At 46.6% G+C, this 25,794-nt stretch overlaps 3 protein-coding genes across 3 annotated transcripts in view; 1 reads left to right on the forward strand and 2 right to left on the reverse strand.

Moving 5' to 3' along the window:
- The window catches only part of TM9SF4 (transmembrane 9 superfamily member 4), a 66,888-nt gene extending 62,340 nt beyond the window's left edge, over positions 1 to 4,548 (reverse strand). The window contains exon 1 of the mRNA XM_049779200.1: positions 4,344 to 4,548. Coding sequence (XP_049635157.1) covers positions 4,344 to 4,358 — 15 coding nt within the window. The 5' untranslated portion in view covers positions 4,359 to 4,548. The remainder of the gene's footprint in view (positions 1 to 4,343) is intronic.
- Positions 1 to 25,794, forward strand: part of COMMD7 (COMM domain containing 7) — a 911,502-nt gene that overhangs the window by 607,574 nt on the left and 278,134 nt on the right. The gene's annotated exons all lie outside the window — the stretch shown is intronic.
- The window catches only part of HCK (HCK proto-oncogene, Src family tyrosine kinase), a 31,437-nt gene continuing 18,526 nt past the window's right edge, over positions 12,884 to 25,794 (reverse strand). Inside the window, exons 8-12 of the mRNA XM_049779268.1 lie at positions 24,239 to 24,418; positions 22,125 to 22,201; positions 17,566 to 17,719; positions 14,129 to 14,260; positions 12,884 to 13,087 (exon numbers count right to left, since the gene is read on the reverse strand). Coding sequence (XP_049635225.1) covers positions 12,885 to 13,087; positions 14,129 to 14,260; positions 17,566 to 17,719; positions 22,125 to 22,201; positions 24,239 to 24,418 — 746 coding nt within the window. The 3' untranslated portion in view covers position 12,884. The remainder of the gene's footprint in view (positions 13,088 to 14,128; positions 14,261 to 17,565; positions 17,720 to 22,124; positions 22,202 to 24,238; positions 24,419 to 25,794) is intronic.

Raw genomic sequence — 25,794 nt, forward strand, 5'->3', positions numbered from 1 at the left:
CTAAGAAAATCAAAGCCAGATACAAATACCACATAATGTAGTATTCCATTTATGGGAATGATCCAGAACAAAAAAATAAATTAGTAACTGCTAGGAACTTGGGTGAAAGAGTGGTGGTTAAAAAAATGATATTCTGGAAGTAGAGAATGCTTATAGTTGTCCAACTTAGAGAATAAGTAAAAACTACTGAGTTGTGTAATTTTTTTTGGGGGGGGGCCACACCCAGTGGTGCTCAGGGGTTACTCCTGGCTATCTGCTCAGAAATAGCTCCTGGCAGGCACGGGGGACCATATGGGACACTGGGATTCGAACCAACCACCTTAGGTCCTGGATCGGCTGCTTGCAAGGCAAACGCCACTGTGCTATCTCTCTGGACCCCTGAGTTGTGTAATTTTAATCATAATAGCCAATTAAAAAAGGTAGGAGGGCAGGAGTGATAGCACAGTGGTAGGGCATTTGCATTGCATGCTGCCAACCTGGGACAGATCTGGGTTCGATTCCTGGCATCCCATACAGTCCCCCGAACCTGCCAGGAGCAATTTCTGAGTGTAGAGCCAGGAGTAGCCTCTAACTGCTGCCAAAAAAAAAAAAAAAAAAGTAACATAACCCCCAAACTGTATGAACAAAGATATTATGTGAGTGTACAGTTTCAATCTTTAAATCAAGATTTCTATCCTCCTAAAAAACCTCCAAACGTATTCAGTGACTACTTCTACACACTACCAAGTTATTCTCTCAAGCGCATGCAGAATATGTGCAAGATTTCCATAGAAACCAAGCTTGCCTCTCACATCCCAGACCCAGCTAAGAGTAACTCCATATCCTGTAATTTGAGAGAACTTAGTCTAAATCCAATAACCGAGGAAAGCAGGAAAGTAGAGTGAATTTCAATGGACAGTCATCTCTTTTGGTAAAAGTCCTGCCCCACAGGTTCAGGAAACACCCTGTAAGCTAACACAGACCTGGGAGGTGGCAAACCAGCCCCCAGGAAGAAGAGCCTTCCACTGGAGATAGGCAAGGAGAGAAAACACCATAAATCTCACTTGACACAACCCTAACTCAAAACAAAAGAACAAACCCCAAATGCATCGTGTTCCCACAGTCATGAATCCATGAGCTCAGTTCCTCTCTGGTTGTCTGACTTAGAAACACAGCCCAAAGCAAGACCTCACACCTCTATCCTTCATGGTTGTGAAACAGCCAAATATCAAAGGATGGTGTAATGGTTCAGACTCCGGTAAAATCAATTATTTGATGAAGACCAAACTCAAATTTGCAAGTGACGTGTCCTGCTCCCTCTTCCCTACTTGTTTTAACGTCTTTGCACCTTTACACTATTGTATCAAATACCAAGTTTCTCATGTGTGCCCTTTAAAATGGCCTCTGTGGATCACTTTACACATTCCATCCTCAATTTCTGGAAATCAGTTACCATATTCCCCGTGAAAGTAGCATACAAGATAAAAATCATTGTGCTTGGGATCAACTCCAAAATAATTTTTCTGGCCTTTCTGCAGGCTGTTCCAGAGGGGAAGGGAAAGGAAAGCACTTAAACCGGACACTTTCAAAATCCAATTCACAGGCCTTTACAAATTGTGGGCTATAATCTGCCACAATCCAACACATGTTTCTAGAAACAAATGTCCTGCTTATCTCTAATTGTATCTGATACAATTTTCTCTGCACTTCCTCCTTTCCTCACACCCTTTGAATTAGCCCCATGGTGGTCTGTTCTTATAACACAGCAAGTTCATTCTCACCTCTGCCCTTTCTCCTCCATTTCCTTTGCACATTTTCAATTTCCCTTCCATTTCTATTTCTTCGTTGTATAGCAGGTTTCTTCTTGTCAAGTCTCAATTCACATCACCTTCTCTGACCATTTAATCCAACATTGCCCCAAACATTACATTTCATTTTACTTTGCAGCATTCAAAGAATTAAACGCTATCTGACTTTTAACTTGTTCCTTTTTTCTATTTTTTTTTTTTTTTTCCCAAACTAGAAAAACTCTTCAGGATAAGGACCTCAACCCTGTAGCTCATAACTATATCCCAGGGTCCTGGAAATGAGCATGGACTCAAATATTTGTTGATCAAGCAAATGTGTACCAGAAACTACACAGGGCAGGAACTTCCTAGTAAACTGATACAAGTGTCATTTTATTGAACTTCTCACCATGGTAAGAAAGGGTGGGACTTTCCTAGTTACATTCTTACACCATTCCTTTTTTCGAAAGTGTTCCACAAACAGAACTGGGTTTCAACAAACCACTTTTAGGATTCCCCCCCCCCCCAGACCAAAGACTACAAATTAGGCAAGTTCATGATACTACATGACTTACAAGGTTCTAAATAAGCATTCACTCACTAAAACTAATTTGTTAACAGTCTATACTCTAGCTTGGTTTTAGAGAAAACCAATTACAAAGAATTTAAACTATATATATATATATATAGTGGTTTTTGGGTCCCACCCAGTGGCGCTCAGAAATCGTTCCTGGCAGGCACAGGGGATCATATGGGATGCCAGGATTCGAACCACCATCCATCCTGGGTCGACTGCTTGCAAGACAAACGCCCTAACGCTGTGCTGTCTCTACAGCTCAACAAGAAATTCTTCTGCTAAAGTCAATGTCACTTCCTCTCTCAACATCTTCCTTTGCATTCACTCCCAGAACAAAATAATCTGTCCAGGAAGTCACACAGGAAGAGTAGGCAACCATACTGGACTACATAACTGTGGTTCTGGTCTCTTAACAGTCAGAACGTAAGTGGAGCTGAACTTCCAGCAGGTCAGTCCTTCACAGATCTACTTCCAGGGTTCAACATCAGTATACTGCCTGACCTGACTCACTTTGGTGCATAACTTTCACCTGCAAACCTACTCACTCCAGGTTTCATCCTAATGAACCTGCATCCCAAAGCAGGCTGGGATCCTACCACAGTGCTGTTCAAAAAGAGCGTGCACATACCACCTCCACCATGATGTCTAGATGACAGCACAAGCAGCAGAGACCAAGACAGAACAAGGAACTGACCCAGGCAGGAACAAGCTACATGCTGGTTCCCAAGCCTCCAAACCTGACCTGTGTGCTAGAACAAGGCCAGGAGAGGGAGATTTGGGGGGAGGGGGAGAAACAGTGGGGGCTGTTCTTCAGATCAGAGGCTAGAATTCCCAGAAATGTTTGTTTTAAAAAGTACAAAATCTTAGGTATTATCTGGTCTGTGTAATTAGAATCTTTGGGGGGAGGAGGCTCTGGAAACTATTTTCAATATAAATATGCACCCCCACCCTATAAGTCTTTTGCATAGTAAAGTTTGAGGACACATGAGACAAACCCTGACAGCACAAGCAGCAGAGACCAAAGCAGGTATAGGAACTGACCCCCCAGGCAGGAACGAGCTACATGCTGGTTCCCAAGCCTTCAAATCTGGCCTTCATGCTAGGACAAGGCCAGGAGAGGGAGATTTGGGGGAGAGGAAACAGAGGGGTCTGCTCTTCAGATCAGAGGCTACAATTCCCAGAAATGCTTGTTTTAAAAAAGTACAAACTCTTGGCTATTATCTGGCCTGTGTAATTAAAATCTTTGGGAGAAGGGGGCTCCGGAAACTGCATTTTCAATATAAAAATGCCCCTCACCAAAAAGTCTTTTACATAGTAAAGTTTGAGGGCCCATGGTATAACCCCTCCAAAAAGAAAGGTAAGACGAAGAACTGAGAAATGGTACCAGAAGGCGCTGAGGGTGGCACACGGAAAGGTGATGAACACAAGCTTATGATGGGTCGGTGATAATCAAGCAACATCTCAGTATTGTACGGCCAATGAATGGGAAGGGGAAGGCGAAGGAGAGGACAGCATTCTGAAAAAGATCCGAGTTGGGGCAGAGGGCTGGGAGGTGGCCAGAAGTGAGGTCTCAGGTGGCCACTGGTCGGATGGGGAAGGCGGGGAGAGGAAGGGGAAGAAGAGGGTCTGGCCTGTGACGGGGTGGAGCGAGGGTGGGATGAACACACGGGGGAGCCTCTTCAGAAAGGGCCTGGCCGACGAGTGACAGTCGCCAGAGAGGAAGAGGAACCAGAAAGAAGGGAGCAGACAGAGACGGTTCCCCTGATTCAGAGCTCCCCTCAAACTCCAGGCCTGGACCAGCCAGAGTGCAGGGCAGAGGCCTAGCAAGAGGCCTGGGGTGGGGGGGAAGAGAAGCCTAAGTTGGGGTTGACCCTCAAGCCCGACTTTTAAAGGTCTGGGAAGACGGCTCAGCCAGGCTGGGGACCCCCGCAACGTCTCAGGACTCCCCCTCCCCGGAGGGGCCCCCCTCGATTCCAGCTCCCGAAGTCTCCTTCACTCACCATCGCCGCCGCCATCTTGGATCCACGTGTCGCCGCGATGACGTCAGCGGAAGTGGAGCTGCCCCGAGCACAGGCTCGAGCGCCAGAAGGTGCCGCCGGGGGTCAAAAGTTCATCGAGTCGCGCTCCCAGGCGGAGCAAAGGAAACTCAGCTGCTTGTCAGTTTCCTATCTCGGGCAGCAGGCCGCTGGTTAGGAGAAGAAGCAGCACAGAGTAACTGTGGCCGCCATCTTAACTCCTGGCAAGAAGTGCCCCGCCTCTCCCTTCTCCATAGCATTGTGAGGCCTGGGGGGGTGTGCGTTCTCTGAGCGCCATCTTTAGTACTGGCAGGCGGGCCCGTTGCCAGGGTAACCAGTGGACTTGATTTTTTTTTTTTTTTTAGAGGGTAGGGTTTGTCCCCAAGGCCCTACTCTGACAATAATTTATGATCATCTGTTTAATGATTGGCTTGACTTTCTTTCCAATAGAGTAATTATTAGGAGGATAAACTCTTCACTTTCATTTACCACTCCCTCCTCATCTATGAAATTTCATTCATAGCTTTTTGATGCTTATGATGAGGTTCCAAGGAGAAATATTACATAGTATGCATTGAATAAATAGTTTATGTATTTAATAAATAGCCTATTTATACTCCTTTGTGGACGGAGTAGGTGCCCAAATCACTCTTAAATGATTGAATGACTTGAGGAGTGGAGGGAGATATCTTTGAATGTGAAGTTTACCATATGTATGATTGTAGACAAATCCCTCAGTCCTCCTAAGCATCCATTTCCAGTCTCTGAGAAAAGGGACTCAAGGAATCGTAATGTTAAAATTAGGAAAATCTTTTTTTTTTTTTTTTTTTTTTTTGGTTTTTGGTTTTTGGGCCACACCTGGTAATGCTCAGGGATTACTTTTGGTTATGCACCCAGAAATTGCTCCTGGCTTGGGGGACCATAAGGGGTGCTGGGGGATCAAACAGTGGTGGTCCGTTCTTAGGTACGTGCAAGGCAAATGTCCTACCGCTATGCCATCACTCTGGTCCCAAAATTAGGAAAATTTTGAAAAGTTCATTTGGTCATATAGTTGATTCACTAAGGATAAAGTACTAGAAAAGTGCATGATTAGCTCTTTCTAGAAGCTTCAGCTGAGCACTATGCATGTGACTGAAGTCATTTTGGATACATGTTCAGCCATTTTCATAATCGTATCTAAGACTATGTGAAGCAGAAAAGTTGTTCCTGTGAGCCCCAGTTTTCATAGATTTTTTTCAGAAGGTTCTCGTGCAGCAATGGACCATTAAAATACATACCTATTCATTCTTGTGTCCCATACTCACCCTTAATAGAAATAGAAAAGATAATATCTCAAAGGAGAGGAAGCAAGAGAGGGTAAGGGATGAGAAAGGAGCAAAAAATCCCTCTTTTAAGAATGTATTCTGGGGGCCAGAGAGATAGCACAGCGGTAGGGCATTTGCCTTGCACATAGTAGACCCAGGATGGACAGTGGTTTGAATCCTGGCATCCCAGATGGTCTCCGGTGCCTGCCAGGAACGAGTTCTGAGCACAGATCTAGGAGTAACCCCTGAGCAACTTCGGGTGTGACCCCCCCCCCAAAAGAATGTATTCTGTCACTCTGGGCAAGAACTGTGTGCTAAAAGAAGGTAAAGTGATATGAATGGTACACTATTGTACACCACAGTGCTTAAAAGGAAAAAAGTGGGGGCGGAGCGGTAGAGCAAGCTGTAAGGTGGAGCAAGCCACAAACTGCCCCGTGGGCCGCGAGTTTGAGACCCCTGCGTAAGGTGTCTGCCTTGAGCACGCTAGCCTAGGACGGAGATCCCCTGGCGTCCCATATGGTGCCCCCAAGCCAGGAGCGAGAGGAGAGGAGAGGAGAGGAGAGGAGAGGAGAGGAGAGGAGAGGAGAGGGGAGGGGACGGGAGGGGAGGGGAGGGGAGGGGAGGGGAGGGGAGGGGAGGAAGAGGAGGAGGGAAGGAGAGAGGGAAAGGGATAAAGGGGAGAGGGAAGGAGAGGAGAAAACAGAAAGGGAGGGGAAGAAGTAGAAGAAGGGAAAGGAGTGGGAAGGGAGAGAAACGGGGAGATGAGAAGGGAGGGAGGAAAGGAAGATGAAAAGAGACAGGCTGGGAGAGTGAAGGGAGGAAAAAGGAAAACCGATGTCAGGGAAATAAGCACTGATAAAGGGATGGGTGTTGCTGCCAACTTCCAAAAGGGAAGTGATAAAAATAGAATGCAAACTGATACAACTTTATATCAGTATACATCATAAAACAGGATTAGGGGCCAAGGTGGAAAAGGAAGTCAATTTTATTATAAATCATAGGGAATAACTGAAACTAATGCTTTCTCTAGATTTAAACCTAAGGCCAAAGCTAGAGATGAGAGGGAACCAAGTCATTCACATCTTAGGGGGACACTTTACCTGTGCTCTCCATTGCCACCTTTTAGAGAATAAGGACATGCAGGTTTCCTATAGAATTGTCAGCATAAAGTTTATTGCTATACAAAAAAAATATTGCTATGCTTTTTTTTTGGGGGGGGGGCACATCTGGTGACACTCAAGAGTTACTCCTGGCTATGCACTCAGAAATTGCTCCTGGCTTGAGGGAACACATGGGATGCCGGGGATAGAACCGAGGTCTGTCCTGAGTCAGCCAAATGCAAGGCAAGCGCCCTACTGCTGCGCTACCACTGTGGTCCCATATGCTTTTCTTTTTCTTTTTTCTTTTCTTTTTTTTTTGGTTTTTGGGTCACATCCGGCAGCACTGGGGTTACTCCTGGCTCTATGCTCAGAAATCACTCCTGGCAGGCTCAGGGGACCATATGGATGCTGGGATTCGAACTGATGACCTTCTACATGAAAGGTAAACGCCTTACCTCCATGCTATCTCTTCGGCCCCCCATATGCTTTTCTTTTTTAAAGTTTTTAAAATATTTTTTCAGGCCACACCCTGTGATACTCAGAGGTTATTACTGGCTCTGCAGTTAGCAGTTACTCCTGGCAGGGACCATATAAGATGCTGGGAATTGAATCCAGGTGAGCAGCATACAAGGCAAGCACCCTACCCAAATACCGTTGTTTCAGTCCTTATTTATTTACGTACTTACTTATTTACTTACTTATTTACCGTATTTTCCGGCGTGTAAGAATACTTTTGAAACAAAAAAAAAGTCAACGAAAATCAAAGGTCGTCTTATACGCCGAGTATATCCCAAAAAATGTTTCAATATGCCGCTAAACGAAAATTGTCTGAATATTGCCACAAAACGAATTTTCCAACTCGATCCTGCACCAATCACTGCCAGGCTGCTCGGAACCGCCTCTCTAAATCAGCCAATCCAAGCAGGCTTTTGATGCATGCAAATTAGACGATGTTCTGCACCAATCATTGCAAGACTGCTCCGACCGCCTCTCTAACTCAGCCAATCCAAGCAGGCTTTTGATGCATGCAAATTAGACAGTGTTCTGGATCCGAATCTACACTGTCAAAAGCCTCTCAGATTGGCCAGAGGCAGAGAGGAAGTCTATTCCAGTAGAACCTTTGGACCTTTGCTTGTTGTGATTGGTTCACTGTAGTACATACAGTTGCAGCACAGGATACAGCGAATATAGGCCTAAACCTATGTTTTAACTGCAAAATTAGGGGGTCGTCTTATACGCCGCCAAATACGGTATTTATTTATTTATTTTGGTTTTTTTGGGGGTCGCACTGGGCAGCGCTCAGGGGTTACTCCTGGCTCTATGCTCAGAAATTGCTCCTTGCAGGCTCGGGGGACCATATGGGATGCCGGGATTTGAACCACGGTCCTTCTGCATGCAAGGCAAACGCCCTATATCTATGCCATTTCTCTGCCCCCCCATTATATTTTTATCTTTTTTTTTTAATTTTTATTGTGACCAAAGTGCATTACAAAACTTTTTTTTTTTCTTTTTGGTTTTTCGGGCCACACCCGTTTGATGCTCAGGGGTTACTCCTGGCTAAGCGCTCAGAAATCACCCCTGGCTGGGGGGGGGACCATATGGGACACCGGGAGATCAAACCGCGGTCCTTCCTTGGCTAGCGCTTGCAAGGCAGACACCTTACCTCTAGTGCCACCTCGCCGGCCCCCATTGCAAAACTTTCACTGCATCATTTATGGTACATAGTGACAATGAATGAGGAGCATTCCCACCACCAGTGCTGTCCTCCCTCAGCCCCTGTTCCCAGTATTCATCCCATATCTCCTTTCTTTACTCCCCAGAATGCTTGTATTTTTATCTTAAGAACAGTTTTGGGACTAGAGCAATAGCACAGTAAGTAGGGTGTTTGTTTGCTTTGCACACTATCAATCTAGGTTGGTATCGAACCTAGGTTTGATCTCCAGCAACACATATGGTCATCTCAGCCTGCCAGGAGTAATTTCTGAGCACAGAATCAGGAGTAATCCCTGAGCACCACTGGGTGTCCGCCCCACAAAAAAGAGCAGTTTTAGGTAGGTTTGTGGAAAAATCACCAGAAAATATAAAGCTCTCGTATACCTTCTCCAGGCCTTCCCCTTTATTCTATTATTATTGTACCTTCATGGGGTACATATATATTACAATTAAGTCTATAATTTACATGAAGAATCACTCTATGTTGTACATTCTATGAGCTGTACAGGTTACAGAGATGTTATCCACCGTTAGGAGTATCAGGCAAATATTGTACTGCCCAGAAGTCCCCTTTGCTGTGTCTATTTCTTCTTTCTTTTTGCCAACTCCCTCCCTGGTCAATATGTTTCAGGTGTGCCTGTTCCAGAACATCACTGAACTGGAGCCATACAGTAGATAGGTTTTTTTCAAATTGCCTTCATGCACTTAGCAATATGCTATGTGTGTGTGTGTGTGTGTGTGTTTTGTTTTGTTTTATTTGAGGGCCACATCCAGCAGAGCTCAGGGGTTCCTCCTGGCTTTGTACTCAGAAATCACTTCTGGCAGTGCTCAGGGGACCATATGGGATTTCAGGGATAAACCTGGGTTGGCCATGTGCAAGGCAAATGCTCTCCCTGCTGTGCTACCGCTTCAGCGTGGTAATATACTTTTTTTTTATTTGTTTGTTTTTGGGCCACACATGGTGACGCTCAGGGGTAACACTCCTGGCTTGGATGATCATATGGAACCCAGGGTTGAAACCAGGTCTGTCCTGGGTCAGCTGCCTGCAAGGCAAACGCCTTACTGCTGTGCTATCACTCCGGCCCCTTGGCAATATACTTTTAACATATTTTTTCACAACTTTCATAGCTCATTTCATTTTTTTCTTCCTTCCTTTTGGGGAAGAGGGTGAATCGTTTGATTTATAATATTACTCAGAAATACGGGGAACCACTACTGTAATACTCAGGCTTAGGGTCAGTGGTTCTATCAGTGTTACAGCCCAAAGTGCTTGCAGACCATGTAATGTAGGGGCCCTACGCGTGCCCAGATAACTTTGAGCTAACTCCTCAGATTCTCCTCTTTTTATCACTAAACAATATACCATTTGATTACTATCCCACAGTGTGTTTACCCTTAAACCTACTAAAGGGCCTTTGGTTGCTTTCAAATTTTCTGTATATTTTGGATATTTAAAAAATATTTGGGGGGCCTGGAGAAGTGGGTAGTGTTTGCCTTGCACATGGCTGATGTGGGTTTAATCACTGGCACCCCATGTGGTCTCCCAAACCCCACTAGGAGTTATTCCTGAGTGCAGAGCCAGGAGTAGCCCCTGTGCACTGCTGGGTATATATATATATATACACACACATACATACATACATACGTATATATACATATATATGTATATATATACATATACATATACATTAGGTACATTTTCTTCTAGATTGGAACTTGTCTTTTTATTTGCTAAATATGTCTTTAGCAAAGCAGAGTTTTGTTAGTGATATTCATGTTTCATGCTTTTGTATTGTTAAGCTTCATACTGTCATTGGTATTTTTTGAGAAGCAGAAAGGATAAATTTGAGTATCCTTCTAGAAATAGGCATCAATACCTGAGATAAGATTTCATCAAGTTTTAGAATAATAAAACAACCATAGAATGCAAATATTCATAATAATCATCCTTTATTTCTCTCTTTCACATGTCTACTGCTCCCGTGGGTTGGTGAAAATTGGGTCCAGATCTGTTCCACATGTCCCTCATATTCATTAGATCATGCATTTTGCAGGGAAAAGCCCAGACTCATGAACAAATTTCAAAATTCCTCTTATATCGCAACTATTAGTATCCTGCTGGTTCATCAAGTCTTAAAGCCAAGTTCAACATCAATGGGACAGGGTCAAATTCTCTTCTTGGGGCCGGGCGGTGGCGCTGGAGGTAAGGTGCCTGCCTTGCCTGCCTGCGCTAGCCTAGGACGGACCACGGTTCGATCCCCCGGCGTCCCATATGGTCCCCCAAGAAGCCAGGAGCAACTTCTGAGCGCATAGCCAGGAGTAACCCCTGAGCGTCACAGGGTGTGGCCCAAAAACCAAAAAAAAAAAAAAAAAAAAAAAAAAAAAAAAAAATTCTCTTCTTAAAGATTACAAAACAACAACCCAGGGTACCTCAAATCATTAAGGCAAATTCTATCAAAGGACTTCAAGGCTCTGCTTTTAGATTCCCAAAGGTGTATTTCAAAGCAGAAAGCAGGAGAGAAACTTAATCAGCTACTTCTACTGGGTAAGCTGAAGGACAGCTTCAGTTTCCACATATACAACAGAAAGCCAGCTGTGGGCCTGAGGTTAAAACACTTGTCTTGCCCAGTCAACCTGGGTTCTATCTTTGGTACCAGTGTGTGGTAGGTACCCTGAGCACTGTCAAGAGTGATTCCTGAGCAAAAAGTCATTAATAAGCCTTGAGTCATTGAGGTATAGCCCCAAACAAATAAGGCCAGGGAAGGAGTTGGGGTTAAGGTGCTTGCCTTGCATGCCACAGATCCTCCATTTGATCTCTAGTACCACATAGGATCCCCAAGCAATGCTAGAGGTTGCTCCTGAGCAAAAGTACAGGTTCATTCCTCTAGCCCCACTCCCCCCAAAGACAATCTTACTACCACATATCATGTCATGAAAAGAGAGTATATCTATGTTCTCTGCTTCCTCCCCTCTACTGAGTGAGACTTTCCACGCAAGGTACCAGCCATCTCTCAGCAGCCACATCTTGGGACCAGAAGATTCCTGCAAAGATGGACACCAGTTTACCAACCATAGTGCCTGCTTTGTGGTGGTAGATTTTCCTAGCTGTGAGTTGATCTGTACCAACCTGCTTATGAGAACTCATGCCTACCATTCTAGCAAAACTGACTCTTGGTCAGCAAAGAATCCTGTGCAATGTTCCAGTGCCTGTATGATAGGCAGAATACTACCACCCTATGTCATCATCATCCTAATCCCTGGATCCTGTGAAAATAAACCTTTCCAAAGCAAAAGGGACATCTCAGGAATGACTACATGTCTGGAGATGGAAAAGGCAGTCTGGATTAGCCAGGTCCTTAGCAGTGAAAGGAGGCCAGATTATCAAAGTCCAAGAAGGAAAAGTGACAGACAGTTTGGGGTGATGCATGGAAAGGACCTTGAGTCCTTGAGTCAGCATGACACGGAAACAGTTCTTCCCAGAATCTTGTCAAAGATCCCTGCCAAGCCACTGTGGACCTCTGACCTCTGAAACTGAAATTAATACATTGGTGTTGTGTTGAGGTCTTTTTTTATTTGTTGTTGTCTTTTGGGCCACACTCAGTGGTGCTCAGGGATTACTCCTTACCTTGGATCAAACCAGAGTGGGAGGCATGCAAAGAAAGCACCTTAACCCTTCTTAACCCCCTCAGCCCCTAAATCTGTGCTGCTTCACAGCATCAAGTTTATTGTATTTTTATTCTATTTTATTAGTCATGCCAAGAAGTGTTTAGGGTTGACTCTTAGCTCTGCACTCAAGAATTACTCTTGGTGGGTGTGGGGGACCATCTGTGATGCCAGGATAGAACTCAGGTCAGCTGTGTACAAAGCTAACACCTTACCCATTGTACTACTGCTTTGACCCAAAGTTTGTGATTATTTATAGTAATAAGAAAGTGATGAGGTCATCACTTATTTTTAGGCAGTGAGAAAGCTGAAAGCATGGAACGACACTCTATGCTACTGGTCTCTGGAAGGGTCCATTCCACTTTCTCACTGCTCATCCAACAAATGGGCAGATATTATCTTAAAACCTAGTGATAAAGAAAAGTCCACAGTAAAGCCTTTGGCAATCATCTTTTATTTTTAATGCTTTTCATCTTTTTTTAAGTTTTCCCATTCGAGGCATGGATATAACCCGAATCCAATCTGACTGTTCCAAGCAATAGAAAAAAAATCAACTTGGGGTATTCTGAGAACCTCAGATTGTGGGTCGCAAGAGTCAAAAAGAGAACTGTCCGAAGGCTGTAGATTTCGAGAGTCAAAAAGATGGCCCAGCACAAGCTACTCTCAAGCTGGCATGGGTGCTGTGGCTGGAGCTCAGTGGAGCCTTGGGCCTAGGGAAGGCAAGCAGCCGGGCAGAATACTCTGGGTCATGGCTGCTGTTGGTACTGGCTCTCGGTGGCCGTGTAGAAGTCATCCAGCACGCTCTGGATGTACTCAAAGGTGGGCCTCTCCTCCGGGCGGTTCTTCCAACAGCGCACCATGATGTTGTAGAGTTCCTCAGGGCAGTGCTCGGGGCGAGGCATCCGGTAACCACGCTCCAGGGATCGGATCACCTCGGGGTTGGACATACCTGAGAAAGAACCGAGGGATGAGGAGTGTGGGGATCTGAACTCTGGGTACAGGCACTATTGACCCCCACGTAGTCAGTCCTTCCTCTCCCCTTGAAGGAGCAGAGTATCCGCCTACCCCCAATGTCAGAGGTGGTTTGGGGAAAATCTTTCCTCCCCGATGCCATATGAATAGAGGTTTGGGGGGGGGGGGTTCAACCTGGTACGCTTGAAACCCTGTTATGAACAGCATTGCAAATAAGGGGAGGTCAAAGGCTCTTGTACAATTGAGTTAACGTACATAAAAAATAAGATCAATGCTTGTCATTACTATCATTAGAAAAAAATTAATGATACACATGCAGATATGATATAAAGCTAAAAGGTCTAGAGAGGGAGCTGAGAAATAATGATACAGTTGAGTAGGTACGAGGCTTGCCCTGCATATGTCCGGCCTGATTTCAGTCCCTCGCTTCCCATATAATCTCCTGAGCCTGCCAGGAGTGATCCTTGAGCACTGAGCCAGGAGTAAGTCTTGAACACAGGTGTGACCCAAAACAAAAAACCATAAAAAAGAAATACAACATGGGTAAGCAAAACCCCACACATCTTGAACTCATTCCCTGGCTGATTTTTTTTGTTTGTTTGTTTTTTTTGGGCCACACCCATTAGATGCTCAGGGGTTACTCCTGGCTACGTGCTCAGAAATTGCCCCTGGCTTGGGGGGACCATATGGGACACTGGGGGATCAAACAGTGGTCCTTTCCTTGGCTAGCGCTTGCAAGGCAGACACCTTACCTCTAGCGCCACCTCGCCGGCCCCTCCCTGGCTGATTTTTATTTAATTTTTTTATTTTAATTTCGGGTTACACCTGGCGGGGCTCTGAGAATCATATGGGGTGCAGGAATCAAACCCAGGTTGGCTGCTTACAAGGTAAGCACTTTACCACAGTACTCTTGATCCAGATTCCATGATTTAATTTTTGATCACTACTTTCAGAAACCTGTTGTTGTTGCCAAATCTCTCCCCTCCTGTCCCTTCTCCACCCCAAGAGGGCAACCTACCTGGATATGGGATCCGGCCGTAGGTGACTATCTCCATCAACAGGATGCCAAAGGACCAGACATCAGACTTGATGGTGAAAGAACCAAAGTTGATGGCTTCTGGAGCTGTCCACTTAATGGGGAATTTAGCCCCTAAGGGGTTAAACAGAGCCGGGTCAGCAAGAGCAAGGAAGGTCTGTGAAGAGTGGGGAGCAAGCCCTGGCAGAGCTGGATGAAGGGGGAGGGCTGGCAGGGTGCTTCCTTTCTGGGTCTCCTTCAGGCCAACAGCTATTTCACAGATCTACAACCCTGCAGGAGTGGGGTCCTAGAGGTCTATGGACAAGGGAACTTGCTTCCTCTCTGGGTCTCCTTCAGGCCAACAGCTATTTCACAGATCTACAACCCTGTAGGAGTGGGGTCCTAGAGGTATATGGACAAGGGAACTTTGGGGGCCCTAAAGTTCAGGTGATAGTCCTGGCTGTTTTCCCCCACCCCCTGCAAGGAGGAAAGAAATATCTAGGCTCCTGCCAACCCTCAGGTTTGAAGCACTCTTTTTTTGGGGGGGGGGTCCACACCTGGCAGCGCTCAGAGATTACTCCTGGCTCTAAGCTCAGAAATCACTCCTGACAGGCTTGAGGAACTATATGGGATGGCGGGATTTGAACCACTGTCCTACATGCAAGGCAAATGCCTTACCTCCATACTATCTTTCCGGCCCCTGAAGCACTCTTGGGACCTCCTCACTCTGCTTTCCTACCTTCTATCTGGTCTGGGGCGAGCTAGCTGAGCATTGGTTCTGGGTTCAAGATTTCTCACTTTCTTGGCTTCTCTATGCTTCCAGTGCTCTCTAGGATGCATGTTCCAAAGTAGCCCAGAGACCCACTGGTGTCCCAGGATATAGTCACCTGATGCTCAGGGGTTACTCCTGGCTCTTCACTCAGAGATCTCTTCTGGTGGCCTCAGGGAACCATAAGGGATGCCAGAGATCAAACCCAGATAGGCCATGTGCAAGGCAAGTGCCCTTCCTGTTGTACTATTTCTTCAGTCCCAACAGTCACCTTTCCCCAACACTAGGTGGTTGGTTTTTCTCCTCCCTTGTCTTCCCCAGGACTGAGAACTTTGCTTTACTCCTGCTTATCCTCCCTGAGACAGAAACCAGACCGCCTTCTGTAATGCTTCAGAGGGAGCTGACAGTTCTCAGTCATAACATGAAGGAAAAGGCATAGATTGCTTCAGCAGTAGGTGTGGTAATTTGTTTTATTTCTTTTAGGGACCACACCGAGTGCTGCTCAGGGGTTACTCCTGGTTCTGTATTCAAGAATTAAATACTCCTGGCAGGTGAATGCTGGGGATCAACCTGGGTTGACCAAATGCAAGGCCATCACCCTACCCAGTGTGCTATCATTCCAGCCCCAAGTTCTTTGTTTCTTTAAATTGTGGGGGCTATGCTTAGTAGAGCTTGCAGGGGAGTGAATAGAGCATTTAGTGGTGATGTTGGGTGTGAACGGGATACATGTAAATGCTAGGGATTAAACCTAGGGCTTGACAAGGCCCAGGGATGTGGCTCTGAGGCAGTGCAAATGCTTTGTGTGCTTGTGTGCTCCAGATTCTGTCCTGAGTACTCCCACTCCTGCCCCAAACTTCTGCCAAAAGAGAGCAAATCCAGGCCTTTGTACATGCCTTGCATGTGCTTTACCACTGGAGCCACATCTGGAGTTTGGTACATGCATATGACCCTGAAATTACCACTCAGATTCAGAAACATTTTAGTATCTCAGAAGGTTCCTGTGCCCTCTCTATTAATCCCTCTTTTCCAGGTGAGCAGAGGCTCACCTCCATTGCTAGAAACGAATTTGCCTGGCTTTTCTTCAGCAGTTAGTGGGTATATTAGAGACCAAACAATTCTTCTATTCCAAGCTCACAATTCAAAGATGTTGAATGTGTTCACAAAGCTATGAATTTTAGATGTCCATAATACCCCCATAGCAATCCCTCTCCAGGTCTCTCCATGTTCCCCACTTTATTCCTAAGCAACCACTAATCTACTTTGTGTCCACAGCTTTCCTTGCTCTAAACGTTTCATATAAAAGGAATTTTGTAAAACATGAAATTTGTGCCTGGCTCCTTTCACTTAATATAATGTTTCCTGCTATGCATATTTAGAGGGCACTAGCTCTGCCTTTCTCTTGCTTCAGTTGGCTTCACTCAGTATGGCCATACCCACATTTTGTTAACTTGTCAGTTTGATGGACATTTTGGCTGTTATGAAAAATGCTGCTATGAACATTCCTATACGGGTTTGCCTGCTTCTAAATGTTAAGCAAATAAAACCATCCATCATGTAATTATTTTTCTGATTATTTTCACTTTGATATGAAACTTGTGAGAGCATATAGCCTTGTTTATAATTCCCCATTGCTGTGTAGAATTCTATGAACAGCTCACAATGCAAAAGGCTATTAAAGCTTTATTTATGGACATCTGGACTCGATCCAGTTTTGGGTCTATTATGTCTACAGCTCTTCTACTTAATTTCAAGATGGATTTACCAAGACTCAGTCTAAAATTGAGTTGGGGGGGGCAGAGAGATAGCATGGAGGTAAGGCATTTGCCTTGCATGCAGAAGGATGGTGGTTCAAATCCCGGCATCTCATATGGTCCCCTGAGCCTGCCAGGAGCATTTCTGAGTGTAGAGCCAGTAGTAACCCCTGAGCGCTGCTGGGTGTGACCCCAAAACCAAAAATAAAATAAAATAAAATTGAGGGGACTGGAAAGAATCCTTGTCTTGTGTGTGACTAAGCTTAATTTGATCACCTGGAACCACCCAGAGTTCCCAGAGACCCACCAGAGTGACCTCAATGTACAGATTCAGAGTAGGTTCTGAGACCACTGGAGGTGGTCCCCAAACAAGACATTGGATCAGAGTTACCTGATGCAACTCTGCTGGTCAGGCAGTATATCTTGAAAAGCTCCATTAAGTGTAATTAGACACTAGATACTGACACAGAGCTTTACATTTAAATTTTTTTTGTTTGGGTCAGAGTGATGACACACTGTGTTTGCCTTGCATGTAGCCAACCTGGGATCGATTCCCAGCATCCCATATAGTCCTGAGCCTGCCAGAAGTAACTCTGAGGGCATAGCCAGGAGTAACCTCTGAGCACTGCCAGGTATGGCCCAAAAACCAAAAACAATTTTATGTGGTTTTGTTCTATTATATTATTATGCTTGGCTTTGGGATCACATCTGGTGGTTCTCAGGAGACACTCTGCTCTGGGGGTGCTCCTGTAGGTAGTGGGGGACTATGGTGCCAGGGATGGAACTGAGGGCTCCCGCATATAAAGCATGTATTCCTGCCATTTGAACTATAGCCCTGGCCCCAGACTTTTGCAGTTTTACCAGTCCGTCACTTTCACAGGTACACACAGAGGTCACCCACACTGTGGCAACTTCCCTACCTTCCCGAGCTGTGTACTCATTGTCCTCGATGATTCGGGCTAAGCCGAAGTCAGCGATCTTGCACACCAGGACTGCAGAGACCAAGATGTTGGCAGCGCGGAGGTCTCGGTGAATGTAGTTCCTTCGCTCGATGAAGGCCATACCTTCTGCAATCTCCATCCAAAACAGACACATTCTTAACCTCTGGTCTGGCCTAGGCCCCCCAGAAGTGTGAAGGGCTGGGCCACATGTGGTAGTGTTTTCTCTTTAGACAGCAGAGGTATTTCTTAATATACAGACAAGGGGAATCTCAAGGCCTGAGTCTAGTTTAAGCTCTGGAATTCATAGAAAATGCTTTGAAGAGAAAGCAATGGTTGGGGGAGGAGAAGTCATAAAGTAGGTAAGGCACTTGTCTTGCTTGTGGCTGACCTGGGTTCGATCCTCAGTACCCCATGTAGTCCCCTCCAAGCAATGCCAGGAGTGATTTCTGAGTGCAGAGCCTGAAGAAATCCCTGAATATCACCCCAAAGCAAAACAAAACAATAAAAGAAAAAAGAAAAGCAATGGTACATTTTTTTCCAGGAACCTTCCTTCTCCAACATATCTCCCCCACCCCCAGGATACCATGAAGAGCTTTTATTCCTAATCCTCTTTCTGGGTTCAACCTAGACTCACTTAATTCTTCTTCCCCAAGCTTAGATAGAAAAAATATTTACTTAGCCATTCAACAAATATTTACTGTATCTTGTAAGTGCCAGACATGTTACTTGGACAAGTAGTGAGCCAAACAATGCCCTGCAGGTGGAAATAAGTACTAAAGCTGTATATGTGTGTGTGTGTGTGTGTGTGTGTGTGTGTGTGTGTTAGATCCTCAGGGAAAACTGTTCAGAGGAGGTGACCTTTTAACAAAGATCTCAGGAATGATGGTAAATAAAAGTGTCAGAGATGAACATTCCCAGTAGAGAAAAGAACATCAGGGGCAAAGGCCTGCAGGCAGGAATGGCTGGATATTCCTGGGAGCAGAGCAGAAGGGACACAGGAGGTGGTGATCTGTGACTGCTGCATGCAGCCATGTAGAGGATTCTTAGTCCCATGGAGCAGCTGATGAAAGGAGGGGGCTTCCTAAGAGACATGATCTCCCACTTTCAAAAGTAGTGTAGGGACTTGAGTTACAGGACAGTGGGAAGAGCATTTGCCTCGCAGGTAGCCAACCTAGGATAAATCCCCAGCATCCCATATAGAACCCAGGTATTTGATCTTTGAACACAGAACCAAGGATTGAGTCCTAAGCACCTCCAGATGTGCCCCCCCCCAAATAACCAAATTTAATGTAAGACCTTCTTCTTGGGCTAGATCGATAGTACTAGGTGGGTAGGGTGCTTGCCTTGCATGTGGCTAACTCATGCTCATGCTCATGCTCAATCCCTAGTTCCCCATATGGTCCCCTGAGCACTTTCAGTAGAGAATTGCCCGAGCACTGATCCCTGAGATTAGAGTCAGAAGTAAGCCCAAGCGGGGCCTGAGCCTTTCTTGCCCCCACCGCTCCCTTCCCTCCCTTCTTTTCCGGCTCCACTTTCCCCCCTTCCCACCCTCCCCCCCCCAAAAAAAAAGAAGTAAGCCCTGAAAACAGCCAGGGGTGGTCAAATAGCAACAACAAAAATATTTTGATTTTTGGGCCACATCCATTTGTAAGGCAAATGCCAGTTATCACTCTGGCACCCCCCCAATATATATATATATTGGTTTTTGGGTCACACCCGACAGTGCTCAGGGGTTACTCCTGGCTCTATGCTCAGAAATCATTCCTGGCAGGCTGGGGAGACCATATGAGATGCCGGGATTTGAACCACCATTCTTCTGCATGCAAGGCAAACACCCTACCTCCATGATATCTCTCCAGCCCCTTCTAAAAGACTTTTTAAAATATTAGGGGGTGCGGAGAGATATCATGGAGGTAGTGCATTTGCCTTTCATGCAGAAGGACGGTGGTTCGGGGCCGGGTAGGTGGCGCTGGAGGTAAGGTGTCTGCCTTGCAAGCGCTAGCCAAGGAAGGACCGCGGTTCGATCCCCCGGCGTCCCATATGGTCCCCCCAAGCCAGGGGCGATTTCTGAGCGCATAGCCAGGAGTAACCCCTGAGCGTCAAACGGGTGTGGCCCAAAAACCAAAAAAAAAAAAAAAAAAAAAAAAAGAAGGACGGTGGTTCAAATCCCGGCATTCCATATGGTCGCTTGAGCCTGCCAGGAGTAACCCCTGAGCACTGCTGGGTGTGACCCAAAAACCAAAACCAAAAACAAAAAGAAAAGTATTTTAGTATTTTAGGATGACCCTCAAAAGACCCTCAAAGACCCTCAAAATTAGTGCTTGTTCTTTATAAACTGGCCTTGGAGCTCCCTGAAGAAGGAATAATTGTCATCTCTGTCTTCCAGAGAACTGATATGTGTTCAAAGCCACACTGGGAAATTATTACTATTATTGTTGTTGTAGTTATTATTATTATTTTTATTTTTTGGGGGGATCACACCTAGTGGTGCTCAGGAGTTATTCCTGGCTCTGTGCTCAGAAATCGCTCCTGGCTCTGGGGACCATATGGGATGACAGAATCGAACCCGGGTCCTTCTAGGGTTTGTCGTGTACAAGGCAAACGCCCTACCACTGTGTTACTGCTCTGGCCCTATGTTTCTTAGCTCTACCTTACAGTGTTTGGGTTTACTCCCAGCTTAGGGATCACTCTCATTGGTGAGACCAACTGCGTGCAGGAGAAACACCTTTTCTCTCCAGCTCACCAGTGGAAAATACTACTGCTTGGCTCAACAGGGAGATTTCTATTATTAGTGTCCCATGCCACCTCTCATTACTTAAAATGTCACTACTCTGGAGGACAGAAGCTAGTTAGAGACTGGGGAGATTATTAGGGAAAATGGGGAAAGGGTGTCTCTGATCATGTAAGTTCAAGAGTAGACAAGGTTGGGGCCAGAGAGATAGCATGGAGGGTAAGGCATTTGCCTTACATGCAGAAGGTCGGTGGTTCGAATCCCGGCATCCCATATGGTCCCCCGAGCCTGCCAGGAGTGATTTCTGAGCATAGAGCCAGGAGTAATCCCTGACCCAAAAACCAAAACAAACAAACAAACAAACAAACAAACAAAGAGTAGACAAGGTAAGTAGGTGATGCACTTTCAAGAAATGATCAGCAGGGGGCACATGTGGCCAAGAGAATTATGGTCTAAGCAACAGTCGTCCCAAAAAACCTAAGGGATTTTCATTGGGGTAGCTGTGGTGGAGTGGAGTGAGACCCAGTGTCTTGGCCTGGGGAGTAAGAGACATTTTAAGGCATCCTTATACAAACAGTTCAAAATGGCTCTTATATTTATGGCAGATAATGAATACATTCTTATAAAGTTTTACTTAAAAAAGCTAGAGTGTATTTGCTTTGTGCTTTAGGGAAGGATAAATTGCTATCAGTCCTATTTTGCAACTGAGAAAACTGAATCTTAGAGAAATAAGTAATTGGTCCAGGTAGAGTCCTAGTTAGAACTCTGGTAGCACATTACTCTACCTGAACTTTGTTTTGTTTGGAGGCCATACCAGTGGTACTCTGGGTGTACTCCAGGCTCTGCACTCAGAAATCACTCCTAGGAAGTTTGGGGAACCATATGTGATACCAGGGATCAAACTCAGGTCGGGCAAATGCAAGCCAAGCATCCTGTCTGCTGTACTATTGCTCCAGTTCCCTATCTGAACTTTTTATTTATTTTATTTTTATTATTTTTAAATTTTGGGTCACACCCGGCAGCACTCAGAGGTTACTCTTGGCTCCACGCTCAGAAATCGCTCCTGGTAGGTTGGGGGGCCATATGGGACACCAAAATTCAAACCAATGACCTTCTGCATGAAAGGCAAATGCCTTACCTCCATGCTATCTCTTTGGCCCCTATCTGAACTTTTCATTTTGTAGTTGACCTAGCAGACACTAAAGGTAGTAGTTAAGGATCCATGAGCTATTGTCCACTTGGGCCCAGAGATTCAGCGGGACACATACTCTTCTCCCTTCCCCTCTTTCACTCCCTCCCTCTCCTCCTCTCCGTCTCCACCACTTCACCCACACACGGAGCTGCTATTGGCTCCTGCAGGAGGAAACCTATGTGGAGAGAGCACCCAGAGAAAGAGCACCCATCTCAGACATCAGACAGCCCTGCCCCTCAGCACCCACATGCATGGCCTCAGCTTCTTCAGATGGAACAGAAGAAACTTCTAAACTCCAGTGACTCACAGAACCATGAGACATCACTGTGAGGTTTAGGGATGGTCATTATGGGGAGAGAGAGAGAGAGAGAAAGAAAGAGAGACAGAGAGAAAGAGAGAGAGAACATAAAAGCCCCATCCTAGCAGGTGGGAGATTGTATCTAAAAGGGACATGCAAAGCATCTACTTGCATACTGAGCCCCCAAGAATCTTGGCTACAGTTAAGGTCACTGGCATAGTATGTGATCACTAAAAAACATGAGTTGGGTAAATAATGAAATTCTGATCCCCGAGTGCTCCCACCTTGTCTCCCATCCTACCCCATGAGATTCTCACCTGGGCTGAGAAGTCAATGAGTTTGGGCAGGGGCTGCCTGCTGCCCTCCTCACTTTTCAGGAAATCCAGTAGGCTTCCTGGATGGGGGTGAGAGGGAGGAGAAACCTTTATCACTCTCACTGTTGAAGTGCAGACTGAAGTCTCATCAGAGGAACAGGTGGAAGTCAAATCCTTTACTCCTCAGACAAGTTAGAATTATGGTTTTGGTTTGTTTGAGGGCCACACCTGGTGGCACTCAGGGCTTCCTCCTGGCTCTGCTCTCAGGGATTGTTCTTGGAGGGACTCAATTGAATTGGAAATTTTTTTTTTTTTTTGGTTTTTGGGTCACACCCGGCTGTGCTCAGGGGTTACTCCTGGCTGTCTGCTCAGAAATAGCTCCTGGCAGGCACGGGGGACCATATGGGACACTGGGATTCGAACCAACCACCTTTGGTCCTGGATTGGCTGCTTGCAAGGCAAACACCACTGTGCTATCTCTCTGGGCCCTGAATTGGAATTTTTCATGTTTGGTTTTGGACTCACTTGCTATAACTGTTCAGCGACTACTCCCTGCCATCCTTGGGGAACCCTCCAGGGCTGGGGATTGAACCCTAGCCTCTAGCATGCAAAGCACAAGGCCGGGCCTTGTGCCTGGCCCAAGAATTTGAATCTTTTAAAAATGACCTTTAGTGGGGCCGGGCGGTGGCGCTGGAGGTAAGGTGCCTGCCTTGCCTGCGCTAACCTAGGACGGACCGCGGTTCGATCCCCCAGCGTCCCATATGGTCCCCCAAGAAGCCAGGAGCAACTTCTGAGCGCATAGCCAGGAGTAACCCCTGAGCCTCACAGGGTGTGGCCCAAAAACCAAAAAAAAAAATGACCTTTAGTATTGCCAGACTAGTTCCTCCACAGTTTTCTGAGCATGCATCAGTGTTGGGGCCTGAGGTTGTTTTTTTTTTCCTTTGGTTTTTGGGCCACACCCAGTGGTGTTCAGGAGTTATTCGTGGTTCTACACTCAGTTATTACTCCTAGTAGTGCTTGGGAGGCCATATGGGATGCTGGGGATTTTACCCCGGTCGGCTGCATGCAAAGCAAGCACACTACCTCTGACTCTTGGGCCCAAGTTTCTAAAGCTGGCATAATAACGTATTTAGGCTATGAAAAAAGCAGGGCCAGAGAGATAGCACAGCAGTAGGGCATTTGCCTTGCATGCAGCTGATCCAGGACGAACAGTGGGTTCGAATCCCGGCATCCCATATAGTCCCATGAGCCTGCCAGGAGTGATTTCTGAGTGCAGGGTCAGGAGTAACCCCTGAGTGCTGATGGGTGTGACCAAAACCAAAATGATATGCAAAAAGCTTTGGGATTTCAGGTCACATGAAATAAGTTAGCAAAATTGGTTTCTGCATATGGAAAAATGGGTAGGAATAAATATGGCAGTGGCCTAAAAATCCCAAAGGAGGGGCTGGAGTGGTAGTAGAGAGGGTAGGATAATTGCCTTCCACCTATTTTTTTCTGTTAGTTTTTGTTTTTGGGCCACACCCAGTGACACTCAGGGGTTACTCCTGGCTATGTGTTCAGAAATCGCTCCTGGCTTGGGGGACCAGATGGGATGCCAGGGATTGAATTATGGTCATCCTAGGTCAGTCACGTGCAAGGGAAACACCCTACCGATGCGCCACCGCTCCAGCCCCAGACCTGAATTTGATCCCAGCAAACCATATGGTTCCCCAAGTACTGCTAGGAGTAATTCCTGAGCGCAGAGCCAGGAGTGCCACTGGGTGTTACTCTCCCCCAACAAAAGACCCAAAGGAACCCTGGGAGTGTCCAGGCGGTGTGTGGGGTGACACACCTTGCAATAGAGGCGGCAGATAAGGGACCAAGCTGCCCCTTGCCTCTCAGGCTCACAGGAACCCTCTGCCACTTCACGTGCTGGGGTTCTGGTTCTACTCCTCCTCCCAGGAGCCCCATCTGCTCTCTTGCCCTGGTCTGTCATTCAAGTTTCACCCGTTGGTCGGAAGGGCTGGGCATGGGAAGAAGTCCATGAGGACCAGTCAGCAGTGCTCCTGGCCAGCATGGGAGCCAGAACTATGGAGGATGGGGGGTCAGTTTGGTCTGTGGGTCTGGCCGCAGCCCACCTTTGGCCATGTACTCGGTGATGATATAAATGGGTTCCTCTGTGACCACTGCGTGCAGCTTCACCAGCTTGTCGTGCTGCAGCGTTTTCATCAGGTTGGCCTCTGCCAGGAAGGCCTCCACCGACATGCTCCCTGGCTTCATCGTCTTCACGGCTACCTTGGTGTGCTTGTTGTAGGTGGCTGCCGAGAGACAAGAAGCAGGAAAGGGGGTCAAACATTGCTGCCTCACAGCCTGGTAGCCCAAGTTAGACCTGCCTCCTTAGAAAGAACTGCCTCAGCCCCAAGAGAGTTAAGGGAGAGGCGGGCCTTGGTATCAGTCAGATGTCACTTCCGTCTGTGTGTCCTTGGGTCTCTGAAGTGTGGGCTCCACATGAGCCAAGTAGATACGATTGGTACTGCTGCTTTTTGGATTTTGTGTTTGGTCCACTCCTGGGGAAGCTCGGGGAACAAGCATGGGAGCTGCATGGGAACTTGCAAACAAAGACCTGCATGCCCTTCCGTCCTGGGAACCCTCACTTCTTCTAGTCAGTCTTCTAATGCTCATAATAGTGTTTCCATTTTTGCTTTGGCTGCCAGAAAGCCCTAAACTAGATTTGTGTTCTTAGTCAGTCTAAGGCAGCATTCCCCAATGTGGCAATACCAGCCTCAGGATCCTGAAATTACCCAGATAGGGGGTGCGGAAGTAGCTTCTGGTACGAGTGTGGGGTACTTTCTGTTTGCATAAAGAATGTAGATTTTGCATGCAGAGGGAGTGGGGTGAGTAATTATTTTTTCTGAAAGGAAGTAGGCCAAATAAGTTTGGGAACTTCTGCTCTAAAGACACATATTTTTGTCTCCCTTCCTTCCTTCCTTCCTTCCTTCCTTCCTTCCTTCCTTCCTTCCTTCCTTCCTTCCTTCCTTCCTTCCTTCCTTCCTTCCTTCCTTCCTTCCTTCCTTCCTTCCTTCCTTCCTCCCCTCCCTTCCCTCCCTCCCTTCCCTCCCTTCCCTCCCTCCCTTTCCTTCCCTCCCTTCCTCCCTTCCCTTCCCTCCCTCCCTCCCTTCCCTCCCTTCCTTCCTTCCCTTCCCTCCCTCCCTCCCTTCCTCCCTTCCCTTCCCTCCCTCCATTCCCTCCCTTCCTTCCTTCCCTTCCCTTCCTCCCTCCTTTCCTCCCTTCCCTTCCCTCCCTCCATTCCCTCCCTTCCTTCCTTCCCTTCCCTCCCTCCCTCCCTTCCCTCCCTCTCTTCCCTCCCTTCCCTCCCTCCCTCCCTCACTTCCCTCCCTCCGTTCCCTCTCTCTCTCCCTCCCTTCCCTCCCTCCGTTCCCCCTCTCTCTCCCTCCCTTCCTTCCCTCCTTCCCTTCCCTCCTTTCCCTCCCTCCCTCCCTTCTCTTCCTCTCTTCCCTTCCCTTCCCTTCCCTTCCCTCTCTCCTTCCCTCCCTCCCTCCTTCCTTCCTTCCTTTTTATTTATTCTTTTGGGGGTCACACCCAGCAGCACTCAGGGGTTACTCCTGGCTCTACACCCAGAAATCGCTCCTGGCAGGCTCGGGGACCATATGAGATACTGGGATTTGAACCACCG

This window comes from Suncus etruscus, chromosome 9, assembly GCF_024139225.1.
Source record: "Suncus etruscus isolate mSunEtr1 chromosome 9, mSunEtr1.pri.cur, whole genome shotgun sequence".
Lineage (NCBI taxonomy): Eukaryota > Metazoa > Chordata > Mammalia > Eulipotyphla > Soricidae > Suncus > Suncus etruscus.